This window comes from Glossina fuscipes, unplaced genomic scaffold (assembly GCF_014805625.2).
Source record: "Glossina fuscipes isolate IAEA_lab_2018 unplaced genomic scaffold, Yale_Gfus_2 2, whole genome shotgun sequence".
Classification (NCBI taxonomy): Eukaryota; Metazoa; Arthropoda; class Insecta; order Diptera; family Glossinidae; genus Glossina; species Glossina fuscipes.
The window spans coordinates 24611529-24625709 of record NW_023998416.1 but is presented as its reverse complement, the minus strand read 5'-3'; the positions used below and the strand labels follow the sequence as shown (position 1 = coordinate 24625709).

The 14181-nt window shown below is 34.4% G+C and overlaps 1 protein-coding gene across 11 annotated transcripts in view; it reads left to right on the top strand.

Annotated features, from left to right (window-relative positions):
* LOC119633632 (electroneutral sodium bicarbonate exchanger 1) overlaps window positions 1–13035 on the top strand; it is an 86121-nt gene extending 73086 nt beyond the window's left edge. For 2 of the 11 annotated variants that reach the window (XM_038027271.1, XM_038027263.1), the window contains exons 5-14: window positions 1050–1190; window positions 3301–3468; window positions 4836–5070; window positions 5157–5967; window positions 7726–7860; window positions 7919–8421; window positions 8493–8805; window positions 8865–9107; window positions 12376–12617; window positions 12832–13035. In XM_038027271.1, the coding sequence (XP_037883199.1) occupies window positions 1050–1190; window positions 3301–3468; window positions 4836–5070; window positions 5157–5967; window positions 7726–7860; window positions 7919–8421; window positions 8493–8805; window positions 8865–9107; window positions 12376–12617; window positions 12832–12988 (2948 nt within the window). In that variant the 3' untranslated portion in view covers window positions 12989–13035. Of the gene's footprint in view, window positions 1–531; window positions 703–1049; window positions 1191–3300; window positions 3469–4784; window positions 5071–5156; window positions 5968–7725; window positions 7861–7918; window positions 8422–8492; window positions 8806–8864; window positions 9803–12375; window positions 12618–12831 lie in introns of those variants that run through there. The other 9 variants (XM_038027265.1, XM_038027264.1, XM_038027267.1 and 6 more) reach the window with 9 other exon arrangements.
* Window positions 13036–14181: the final 1146 nt, after the last annotated feature.

Sequence of the window (14181 nt, the reverse complement as noted above, 5' to 3'; positions counted from 1 at the left end):
TATATGGTACGTTTATGTGAATGTTGTAGGTGATGATAATATCTATTAAAAGTAAAATTTGGAAAAAAAAATTCATATAATTTAACAAAAATCATTCAATGAATTTTCAATATTTTTCAGTTAGTAACAAGTGTTTCTTTTAACATCATTATCATTAACATGTCATGATAGGAAGAGATTTTTAGATAAGACAGAGATAGCGATAGCTAAAGGAACTATGACAGGAAAGCTAGAGGATAGACATAACAGCGGGCGGGGAGATGACTAAATTCCTTAGCTCTTCGAATTTATGAAATCGGACTAACGCATCATATAATCACCGAATCTACTTTCGACATAAATTCGATGAACTATGGAATTTGCAAGCTCGCTCATGTTATGCAATCTTTTCGTTTCCTTATTAAGTGATTTCATGATTTACTTACTTGTGCATGCACGAGAGAAAATAGAAAAGTAAAGAAAAGCATTAATCTTCTTCACATTTAAACACCAACAAACACTTGCACACACATATATTTTTACACTACACAGACCTTTATGGTGGTTATGCAAGCAAATATGCTTCCACGCAATCAATGCATGTCAATGTGTCCTCAACAGGATTAGATGGCGGCAGCAACTCGCACTTGCACACATTGACACCAACACAATCCTATGCTTCTAACAGAGATCAACATCGCTGTTACCTTAGCGTGCCTACAGGTAGATAGATGATAATCTTCTGCAAATTTACAACAAACAAATTAATTATATATGAAATTGTATTGAAAATCAATACAATTTTAAGCTCTCTTATCAGTTCGACTAATGCCAAAACTCTCGTGATTCAACAAAATTTCAATGATTTTTCTCATTACTCATTACCTAGGCTTTGCTGACATTATTTTAGTGTTAGTTATCACTTGAATGAATTTTAAATAATTAAATTTATTTATTGCTGTTATTGTACTGATTGTTTTTATATATATATTTATATACATATATATATATATATTTCTCTCTATAAATATATGCATATATATAAACATATTTATTCATATTCAATTTAGCCGATTTCGGTCATATTGCTACCACCATTCATCTGGGTGCAATTGGTGTAACCACTTGGTTTCATGCAGGCGCTTCACCGACTTCTCACACCAGTCATGCTAGTTGTAGTTCTCCCGGCGCTTCAGCAGCAAAACTTAAAGGTCTTATTTAAACCAAAAAAAAAAAAAATCGTTTTTTTTTTTTCATTTTTTTCTAATCTCTCCAAAGAATTGTTATTCGTTTTTTAAATACTTCTTTACTCACTAAGATTTTAACGAATTTTTTTGCTCCACTTATCTTTCTCCGAGACGCTCAAGTACTGGAAATCAATCGCTTTCTAAACGTTTGTTCGTTCTATCGATTTACTTTGTTTCTTTGAATGATTTTTTTTTCGATGTTATATAAAAATTTTGAAATCTTTTCCTAAACCCACCACCGTAGTATCGAGATATGGTAATTTTGTTACAATCAGCAGTAAGTATTTAGGGTATGAAAAAGCTCAGAACTCTGAGTCCGTCTGTCTATCGATCCATTGTATTGGCACGGCGCAGATCTTTTGATATTTCACATCTAAAAGTTTAGCGCAAAAAAAGAGCTCAAGTAGTCGCGAACAGACGCTTTTACAGTTAATAACGGATACATTCATTTCAGGTACTTGCTTGCTGTGGTGGGTGCGCGAGATTCGGCATAAAGCGAATCTAATTTTTTTACACATTAAATAATTCCTTTTTAAATGTTTTCTTCTCACTTCTTCACTGTGTAAGTGTTTCTTCCTTTCAGTTCACTCGTTTTTTACAACATTTTTATAACTGATTTCTTCCATTCTATTCTATGATCTTAAGATATTAAATATGTATCTCGTATATATTTTTATAAATACGAACAAATCTAGGCGTTTCCAAGGTTTATATAATCCTCTAAACCCTTCTTTGCAAATGAAAATAACGCTTCCCGAGTGAGCCACAAAAGTACAAAAATATAGTAGGTTGGCAAATAAGTTAGAAGCCCTTTTATTAAATTTTTTAAACGAGTATTTTTCAATCAAAATGAATAAATAATTAATCAATAATATATTCCCTCGTTCTTGTTTTTAACTTCTTCTCAACGTTCAACAAGATTTTCATCAGTACATTGCTAGTAGATATAACCCGGTCTTTTCATCCAAACAAGTTCTCAATTCTACATAAGAATTGAGACTCCGCGCGCAGTATTTGAAAGAGATCTAAAAAAGCGGAAAGACGTTGGTACTAAATCAGGAGGATAAGGCGAGAGCGAGAGCGAGAGCGACAGCACTTTGCAGCCATTTGAATAGCTTGCCTGGTCATATTGGCGATATGAGGGAGAACGTGCTACAAAAAAGCTCTAGACTGCTGATTAGCCTTTCTTCTGAGTAATCATATCGAATCGTTGCACTTGATTGTCTATAGCAATGCGAGAGCATTGTATTTTCTTTGCCAGACGAGAACTTTTGTGCAAAAGTTGTTTTAATCACTCTTCATCGAACTGAAGTGGACAGCCAGACGGGGTTGCGTCTGTGAGTTCGAGTAGAGTAAAATGATTTTTTGACAACATCGGATGCATGCGGAAAGGTTTGATTCAAGTCAACAATTCATTCCAGACCATATTTGGAAACCAGGATATTATTTATGTATTCTAGGTAGACCTATAATATATTTGGCATACTACCAGTTAGAAAAATCCGCAATGTCAAACGTTAACTTGACTATATTTGAAATTTGACCCGCTTTTACTTTTAGTTCATAGATAGTCTTCCGATTGTACAAACCTTTTCCATTTTGAATAAAAAGCTAAACATTTCTTACCCCTTATAGAGATAATCAAAGCGATTCATCGATAAAATGTTATGCAAATAATTTCATTTCTTAATTAAGGCATTCACTGCTTTAGAGCAAATTAGGCAAACGTAGAGAGAACTCTGTTAGTATTGAACAAGTTTCAATGTGAACGCAATAGTCATGAAAAAACTCATACAGTTAAGCGATTTCTTCTTATAACTTTTGCACAACAAATTGGAATGAATTTTAACAATGCATGTGGTGGCTATTAAAATTATAACTGTAACAGAAAAAAAAAAAAAAATAGAGAAAAAGAACGGTTAGAAAACTTTCAAATAAATCCAATTACTCAAAAAGCCAAAAATTTCAAGTTTTCAAAACAAACTTATTAAATATATATATATATATACAAATGCGCGTGCAAAGCAACTAAACAACAATGCATAGAATAAAAACCAAAGCCTAACTATTCCAGTGGATGAACAAAGTAATGCAACATCACCGGGCTTAACGACAACAAACTCACCGTTATCCTTGACTGCCAACACCAATGGAAATAAATCTGATGCCGATGGCAGCCATGATGGACGCTTTTTAACTGTGCCAGGCACCAAAATTACCAAAACAATTGCTGTACCAGATGGTAAACAAAAAGAATTCACAGATTGTTTTAATTTGTATAGAGAATGTGGCAGAAGATTTTCTTTTTTTTTTTTTTTTTTTTTTTTTTTTTTTCTTGTTTGTTCATATTTGCAAAACATTTTGCAATTTGTTAGTGGAGACAATTGTTGTTGAAATACTTTTCAATTCCATTATTCATAAATGCATGTGTGCCTTTACGTGAACTAATAAGAAAATTCGAAGAACAATATGATACAAAAAGGTGATATAATATCCTACAAATTATATAACTAATCGGTAATGGTACGGTATTCTAAAATTTCTTTCTTTGGCATTATGCTTCAATACTTTCATAAAAGCCTTTCATACAATACATACATCTCTTTCCCTTTCATCTTCTTGTCACCTCTTTTTCTCTTCATGGTACTTTTTAGTAAACTTTAAAACTCATCACTGAAACTATGCTAAGTTTGTCATTTTGAATCTAGCATTCAAAAGTATGCTACAGTGCGCAGTAAACTGAGGTTGATTTAACCTGTGCAACAGCCTTCCCATCTAACATATTTGTTCAGTTGACAAAAACGCAAATCTTGACAAAAAAAAAAAAAAAAAAACCAAATGAAAACGATACAGTGGGCTACTGCCTATCATCAAATATCCTACACTAGTACTACACTTATAGTTATTCCTATAAAGAGCGTTCAAAATAAGATGTTATATGGGAAGTGTCCGAACCATCTGCAATAGTGCTCGTCTGTGAACCAAAAAAATGGCGTTGAAAGCGCCAAAACGAGAAAGAAAGGTGAACAAATGGACAGACAAGCTTCAGAATGATTTGCTGGATCGATCGGTATCGTAAGATGTGGCTCTATCTCAAGCCCTCTCACACAAACTTTAAACATCCTTGAACCACAAGTGGTGTAGGGTATGAAAAGGCAAAATTTTGATTAATTTATAGCTAGTGTCCGGGATCCGCCTAGGAACACGCCAAAAGCAACGCAAAAAATCTGTATAGTCATCAAATCAAGATGGTCTTCATTGTCGACTTGCAGGCTTACGACAAATAGTTGGCAGATTTCCGGTTTCTGATTCTCCGTGATTCGCCGTAAAGAGAAAATGACAGATTGACCTTCTTATGCGTTTATGTATTGCTACACAAAATTTATTTTATTGATTGTTTTTTTTTTCTTTTTATGTTTACTTACGTGTATATCTCATGTGGTTCTGCCTCATCCCCTGCTATTATTTTGCTTTAAAAAATTTTTATTCGTTTAACGCTTGTGGCTTCATAATGACTTTGTACTGCTACTTCTCTTTGTTTGCTAATTGTTGTTGGAGAAGAGAAATTAAAGAAAAGAAATAAAAACAATAATTTACCTGTCCTAACAGAGGATTTGACTAAAAGCCCCAGCAATCTATCAATGCATGGCGGCAACAGTAGCGGTAACGACATCAGCGATCATCGCGGAAATATGCATTTCATGCGCAAAATACCACCCGGTGCCGAAGCCAGTAACATATTAGTAGGTGAAGTGGATTTTTTGGAGAAACCATTAGCCGCTTTTATACGCCTAAAAGAGGCATCCCTAATGGGTGACCTTACAGAGGTGCCAGTACCTACCAGGTAAATGAGCAGAGAATTGTTTTAACTTTTTTTTTTACTTTTGCTATTTTTTTTTTTTACTATTTCTTCTCTCCCTTTGCGAATAGATTTATTTTTATTTTATTGGGTCCACCCGGTAGTCAAAGTAATTTCCATGAAATTGGTCGCGCCATGGCGACACTAATGTCCGATGAAATCTTCCATGAAGTAGCCTATCGTGCCCGTAAACGGGGTCATCTGTTAGCCGGCATTGATGAATTTTTGGATGCCGTTACAGTATTACCTCCTGGCGAATGGGATCCCACCATACGTATTGAACCACCGGCTGCCGTACCCTCACAAGAAATACGAAAACGTCCGCCAGAAGCACATAAAGAAGAAATTGATGAAGAAGAGGAAGAGCAACGTTTACGTGAAGAAGCTGGTTTGTCTAGATCAGGTCGGCCTTTCGGCGGCCTTTATAATGATTTTAAGCGTAAAATACCGTGGTACTGGTCCGACTTCCGTGATGCTCTCTCCATGCAATGTGTGGCCTCTTGGATTTTTCTGTATTTTGCTTGCCTATCTCCCATTATCACTTTCGGTGGACTTTTATCGCAAGCTACCGGTCGTAATATGGCTGCTATGGAGTCATTAGTTTCCGGCTTCGTTTGCGGCCTAGTTTATGGGTTATTTTCGGGTCAACCTTTAACCATCTTAGGTTCAACCGGACCGGTATTGGTATTTGAAACGATTGTATACGATTTCTGTCAGAAACAAGGCTGGGATTATATGACATTCCGCTTCTGGATTGGCACTTGGATAGCTGTGATATTACTGATCTTATGCGCCGTAGATGCTAGTGCTCTGGTCTGCTACATAACACGTTTCACTGAAGAGAACTTCGCCACATTAATCGCATTCATTTTCATTTATAAGGTAAGAATTTCATCCTTTCAATAGTTTTTCTGCTAATAACGGTAAGGTGATCCTTCACGTTCGTTATATACTTGCATAAAAATCAACTTTGAATACAAAATCGGGAAATGCTTTCACGGGGCTTTCAATTTCGCTAAGTCCCCTATTGATGTTGTTGTTGAATTAACCCATTCAACAAAAAAGTGCATTGACATGCAGACATCTCTTAGTCCAATCTACATAAATTTATAGTAAAGGCCAAGATATAAAAAAGGGTACCAAATATCAGCCAAAAAGTAATCTTCATAAAAAGCAAAGGTTTATAATCGAAAATTGTAAGCTTTTGTTGATTCAGCAAGTATACTGTAAGATACTGTACAAGAAATAGTATAACAAGCAAACTGCTTTCAAGAGTTAGCTGATATATACACATACTCCGATTTTGTTCGAAATATCAACGGACTCTAATCACCGTACGCGATTAGTACGCTTCCATTCTAAAGTCACTTGAACTTCATAAGACGGAAGATGCACACATTGCGTAGGGAGCTTTTACTCCATAACCGAAAATTTTGTTATTACTCTCCCCGAAAGAAAAGAAACTTTTAAAATAAACATTTGAGTTTGCTTTCCCAGAAATTGTGAATCAATGTACGTCATTCAGTCAACCCAATTGTAAAACTTTAGGCACCACTCATACCACTGATGCATCTCGAGTTGCAAATCGATATACTGAGGTAACTCAACTGGCGGTCAATTTTCTGAACCAAATTTACCTGTCCGTTAATTTGCGCCAGGAGCCAATCATTGTGTATATGCAGCACGAGTCGCCGCTCAAGGCACTAATACAACTCGAACAACTTCAAATTATGCCGTTCGAACTCAACTCACCACTTAACATACTGCAGTCAGTAACTCGAGATGCGCTTCATTGCATTGATGTAGTTCAACTCGACACTCAATGAACCCTCAGTTCATACTTTTTATATAACATGGCAACTTATGACTTTTCCATGTCCAATTTAAACATTCTTCCAGAATGATTAGAGGCGTAGAATTTCCTAACAATATTCTAAAGAAATTAGTGGAGGGATTGACGATGAACATTGTGACGAAGAAAGTGATATAATTGTATTAATGTGCAACGAAAACTATCGATTCTGACAGCAGCGATTAGCGGCTTTGATATTCTGCCAGAGTTTCAAGTGCTTTTAGCAGGAAAAATTTGCTGACAATGTGATTAGTGAACACGATGCCTATACTGAAAATATATGTCAACAGGAACATTATAGAAGGCCAAGACTGACCATTAAATACCCTATACGCTACATTTATTCATATGAAGACTTTTCGAAATAAGCCGCTACATGGGAAGCGGCTGAAAAAGTGAATCCGATCCGAACGGGATTCGTCAGGGTGGGACAAAACACATTCCTCAAAACATTACAAAAATTAAAAAAAAAACAACATAAAAAACAAGACGGACAGACGGATGGACGAGGTTAAATCGATTCAGAAAGTGATTCCGAATTGATCGGTACAATCTCTCGGAATCTATCTCAAGTCCTTGTGGATATTGTACGTATACAAACGCACAAACATAATACACCTTTGTGCATCAAGTAATGTGAGTTATAAAAAGAAAAAAATAACTTTATCGGATCAGCTTTCAGAAGACAATGCTTATGTTAAATAAATTATTTACTTGTTGCTGATCTTCCCTAAGACATCAGACCCATTTATCGTCAGACCCATTATCATTTTTCATGAACTTTACAGGCTATTGAAAACGTTTTAAAAATTGGTCACAAATATCCAGTGAATCATCCGGTGTATGATTGCGTTTGCACACCACCCTCAGGCAATAATGCCACCATTTTGGATTACGTTAGATACGAAAAAGGAGATTGCTTGGTAAGTTAATCGCATTTACCGAAGTGACTTTTTCACTAATTATTTGAATTTCCCCAAGACTAATAATGGCACATTAATTGGCTTGGATTGTGATAAGCCGGACACGTCAAATGTTTTCCTAATGTCTGTCCTACTATTCCTGGGCACTTTTATCATTTCTACAATATTGAAAGATTTCAAAAATGCCTTATTCTTTCCCACCGTTGTACGGCAATACATAAGTGATTTTTCAGTTATTATAGCCATAGTTAGCATGTCAATGCTTGATTATATGATGCAAGTGGATACGCCTAAATTAGAAGTACCTCATGATATAAAGCCAACTTCGCCAGAGCGGAATTGGTTTATACCGCCTTTTACTGAAAACAATCCTTTCTGGAGCTGTATAGCAGCCGTAGTACCGGCCATGCTTGGCACGATTCTAATATTCATGGATCAGCAGATTACGGCAGTAATTGTGAATCGAAAAGAGAATAAATTGAAGAAGGGTTGTGGCTATCATTTAGATTTATTTATCTTGTCGGCCTTAATACAGATTTGTAGCATCTTAGGATTGCCGTGGTAAGAAAAACTATACCGTCATCGAGCGTTCAAGCATCAAAATGGATTAATACATTTTTTTTCCATTTAAGGTTTGTTGCGGCCACCGTTCTAAGTATTAACCATGTCAATTCTTTGAAATTGGAATCCGAATGTTCGGCACCTGGCGAGAAGCCACGATTTTTAGGTGTACGTGAGCAACGTGTTACTCATGTACTGATTTTCCTAACGATCGGCATATCGGTATTTCTGACACCGGTTTTATCTCATATCCCGATGCCGGTATTGTTCGGTGTCTTCTTATACATGGGCGTAGCGTCTCTTAAAGGTCTTCAATTCTTCGATCGCATATTGATTATGTTTATGCCGGCTAAATATCAACCAGATTACATGTTCCTTCGTCAAGTAAGTACAAGTTACATATATTTTGCCGGATAGTAGTAATAAAAACTTACGATTTTCAGGTACCCATTAAACGAGTACATCTCTTTACCCTTATACAGTTGGCATGTTTGGCCGTGTTATGGTTAATTAAATCGTTTTCGTCGACTTCCATTCTATTCCCTTTGATGTTGGTTGTAATGATTGGTATACGTAAAGCTTTAGATTTAGTCTTCACGCGACGCGAATTGAAAATCTTAGATGATATTATGCCTGAAATAACGAAACGAGCTGCAGCCGATGACTTGCATCAATTGGATGCTGAGGTGGGATTATTTGGCAAATTTTTGGCTTATTTTAATAATGGTAGTGGTGATGGTGGTAGATTTGCTAGCAACAACATCCACACCAAAAACGAGAAACCCTCTAAAAATAATAGTAAACTACATATGAATATGAGTTGTAACTTTAAACAGGCCAATGAGAAAGAGTTGGAAGCTCAGAGTAGTCTATTGCGTAAATAGATAAAATGCGATGAGCAAAATAACTAAATAATCAAAATTAAGATATGAGAAGACTTTCGTTTTTTGCATGCCCACTGCACCTCTCCCTCGCCCCCTCAAGTATACGTCAAATTACTTGCACTTGCACTTAACGGATATCTAATCTTAATATTTTTAATTAACTCGTTTTACATTTTTAATTAATTATCCCTTTTATCTTATTAGTGTTAAGCACTATAGTAAACACTTGTTATTATTTCACTTTAGCGAAATGCATCCTTTTTAAAAACTTATTCAAAAGGTAAACAGTATTTCCTTTACTTTTTTTTTTTTTTTCTTTGTAATTAATTTTATTTTATTAATTTCTGATACTAGTTTTAATTCTCTGCACCACTGTAAAGCATGCACTTTGTAATATAATCGAACACGCCCGCCCTTTACTCACCCTATGTAAATACTAAAAGCTATAATTGTTTTTTCTTTTTTTTGTTTTAAATTGTAAAAACTTTTTTTTTTTTAAAAAGAAAAAAACATTTTTTTTTTTTAACTTAAAATATTTATAAAAGAATTTTCATGAAAAGTTTTTATCTGCTAAATTATCCAACGGAACATCTGTGCTTCTATTAAAGGTAATATTAACTTATGCGTCGTAAAAGCACAATTGTTTTGTTTTCCAAGCAAGTAAGAACACTATAACCGCACAAGGTCATACCTTTTTTTGCTTCCTGATAAAATATCAAAAAATTTATATCGTTTTTATGAAGGTCCATGTATTGGAGGATACATAAAATGGCAAGTAACGTGATTCAAATTCCATATATTCCATTTGCTCCCCTACATAAAGTTAGGTCTAAAAGAAAGATCTTTGCGATCGAAACTTCTTAAGGTTAATTTTTGTCCACATTGTTTGATGAAATATGTGGACTTAGAAGAGATCACCATTTCATGATATTTCTTGTATGCGATAAAGTCGAAAAAACAGGGAGACCCACCTGATTCAAATACAATACCAACCAATTGTCAACAGAAAATATCGAAGATTGGACATTTTTGTCATATAACGGCTTATAATTGATTTAGTGGCCTTGAATACTACCATAACTTCATCAGCAATTGTCTGTTGTTTTTCACAATTCAACAATGGCTCTCAAGGTGCCTCGCATATAGTTTTACGAGTAAGTTCGGAATATGAAATTGTTGTACTTTCCATTCAAATCGCTCCTCCCGTAGCACCTGTTAGCTATTATTCTTCGATTTTTAAAGCATTCGTGACGAAGTTTTATGACCGATCTAGTGATGTGATAAATTTCTACGCTTTTCGTCTAACGTCTTGGCTGATATGCTTGACCGCATTGAACTGAAAAATATACCTCGCACCTATTGTTCTGCCCGCTTCTGCCCCATGTGAAACCTAAATTTTTTTGTCTCTACCCCCAAAGACAAACGTACAACAATTTCTGCATACGATCTACAACACCTAGAAATGCTTAGCAGAGATCCCACAAAGTGTAAAAATTCTTGATTAGCGCAAGGCATTATTTAACAACCCCGAGAGCTAAAATTAAGCTCAGAAAGACTTCTTACTAAGCCCATCTACAAACTTCTTTCTCAATAGTTTTTCCGCTTAGTGTAAACCATACGATGCTATCTCCTTAAAACTGCATGTTACGCAACTCATGCAATTTGCTCCGAAACCACGACTGACGATACGGATAGCATAGATAATAACTAGAAGCGGCACGTTATTGAAAATTAGGTAATCACCTCGGGCACTCGGGGACGACGGGGATCTTTTCATAAGATTTTTAAATGGTAAGGATACTGAAAAAACCGGCAGCCGCAGCATGTGAGGAAAGGGTAAGACTTAAGAAATATCTAGGAGAAACTTCTTTCTCTCCCTCTCTCTCTCTCTCTCTCTCTCTCTCTCTCTCTCTCTCTCTCTCGCTCTTCAACCGTTTTTTTACTCTGCAAAATGTGAAACTAGCCTCGCCCTTTACATGATAATGCCTCTAGTTCACCTTAGGCGAGAAAAAAAGAAAAACTGGAAGAACAACGGAAATTTTCTTATGCTTTCATTAATAAATAACTCACGAGGCACAGAAGGTATCGAGCACAAATTTGATCAGCTAAAGTACGAAACGGTTACAATGCAAAACTAATGCAAGTTTTGTCCTAATGATAGTTATCCAACATTTGGTTATTGTCTTTTTGTTTGCTTCCTTTGACATAGAAATTTCAGATTATAATAAAATTTTCAAGTGTGGTATTGTTATAAAGACCAGCAACTAATCAATCGAATGACAAAAGTCAATATAATAATGTACCTAAAACAAATACGTATTATTTAATATCTTTAATGATATATTAGCAAAAAAAAAAAAAAAACTTATTACGCTGAAGCTAAAAAACACATAAAAACATAAACATTTAGAAAAATTTTAATACTTATATGAATTATTAACGTTTTAAAGTAGAAAAATGTACACCTGAAAGACATGAGGAGCAAAACATTTATTTTCTAATTTTATAAAAATAACGTAACTTTTTTTTTTTCAAATTGTACATTGGATCTAAAAGTATTTATCGCTTTATAACCTAATTTAATAAATTGTTAACGAATAAATTTAAAAAATAATTAATAAACATTATCTACACACATACATTGTACTAACGTTTGTTAATTTATAATTCTAAATAATAGATTGTCTAAAAAATATTGAGCTTAATAACATAATACGCAGCTATGAAATAAAAAAATAATGGAAAAGATACTTTTAAAAGCTCAAAACTTTTTAGACCATCTAATATTAGGAGTTTTTATTAATTTTGTTTTCCCGTCCAAGTTTTTTTTGTTTTCTTTTTTTTTTTTTTTTTTTATTAAAATTTAGTATGGGTTTTGAGTTATTCAGGCTTTTTTTCCCTCTTTACCTATAATTAATTAGCACCTTTTTTATACACCACCACAAGAGCAACAACAACAATTTTATACCCGTATACACACGTAAGCTAATGATAAAGCACACAAAAACCAAACCAAATTTCATCTCAAATGCATTTGTTTTGCCGAAAAACTAAAATGTTTAATTTTAAGGATTCGCATATGGATAATGATAAAAAGTATAATTCCATCAATGAAACGGGCCCGACCACTATACATATACCGTTGGCCAATGGAGCCACCGCGATGAATGCACCATCAAATGTGCCAATTAATATAACCCAAGAAGTTCAACGTACCACCATATGGCAACAAATCCATAACGATGGCCTAACTGCCGAACAACTTATTATACCAGTTAACGCTAAAGTTCGTCAAATTAATGGCGGTAATAAGTAAGTTTGTACCACTTTCTTCTTAGCATTTCCTCCTTTATTAGTTCAAGTTGTTGAGACATTTTTGAAATTACAAAAAAAAAAAAAAATAATAAAAATAACGAAAAAAATATACTTTCATTGCTTTTGTCGGAATATAACACGCTCTCATCCTAAACAATATTGAAACTATGCTTGCAAATCAATTGCTAATAAACCCCTATGCCAAATGCAGTCAAAGTAATCTTTTATCAGCAGTCAATCAGGATCAATTAACCACAACATCGCACAGCAATAATGAAGATAGCTATGTGAAAATGGACGTCCCCAATGAAACGGCTAAAACGGACAATAAGTTGGATACCACGCCAGATGATGTAACTCATGTCTAAAGTCGAATGTCAATCTCATGTCGAATTATAAGAAAACTGATGTCAAATATTCTTAGGCTTAAAAAAACGAAGTTAATTACTTTAAGTGTTCAGTGTTATTAAAACAAAAACAAAAACATAGGTAAGAAAGTTATATTCACCTAGAAGTGAATCTTGTACATTCATCACCTAAGGTACATGCATGAAGAAATGAATAACCGCGTAAATGGGCCGATTCCATGGGCCATGTTAATGCCAACCGATGTTGAAATCTTTTGCGCTATTTGAAGGTAGTCTCAACTATGACGGTAGTCGTACTGTTGACGCGGATGCTTTTAAATAATTGCTGTACCCGATTTCGGATGTATGAAATTATTGCAACAGATTTAAAATTTGGTAAAAATAAATACTTTTCAATTTTCAATCAATTTTTCCGTACCTCTATCGTCCGACATTAACTGCCATTTTCTTGTGCTTCCGCGAGTCAGTAAATCAACAGCATAATTAACTTCCATATAATACTGATAATAGTCACAGGACACATGCAAAATTAATATTAAATAAAAAGTCGACAGAAGCGGTAACAACTATTATGGGCTGACTTTTTCTTGTTGAAACCTTACCCCATCTACATTGTGCCAAAATAACTCTTTTCTTTAATAATTTATGCCTATATTTTAACAAAAAAAAAAGCGAGCAGACGTCCGACAACATTGATTCAAACAAATCCTTACCAAGAAGACAAAACTTTCACTGAACTTTTTTTTTTAACTTAAATGAAATAAGACAATTAACAAATTTCTATACTTTGGTGGTGAATACAGAAAAATTTTAAATCTGAAACTATTCATATAAGAAGTTTTTATCTCTTTATATCCTCGAAAACACGATAACTTTTTTACTTTTGTAGTGTTTTGAATATTCAACAACAAGAAAAATAATTAAATAAAAATTTAGGTAGAATTAGTTATAGTATTCAAAATGTTAGCAAGTTTGCTCAGTAAAGGCGCGTCGCATTTAATAGTAATTGGATAAAAGGTTGATCGCTTTATCGTTAATAGATGAACTTTAACGTGAGGATATCCCTTCATACCCGGTAGCAAAGATTTGCAAACTACAAACAAGGCTTACATGTAACTACAGAAACTATTTGGAATTCTTCTGAATATCTGCTTCTCAAATCTAAGAAAAGTATTACTGCTTGGATAAGTTAG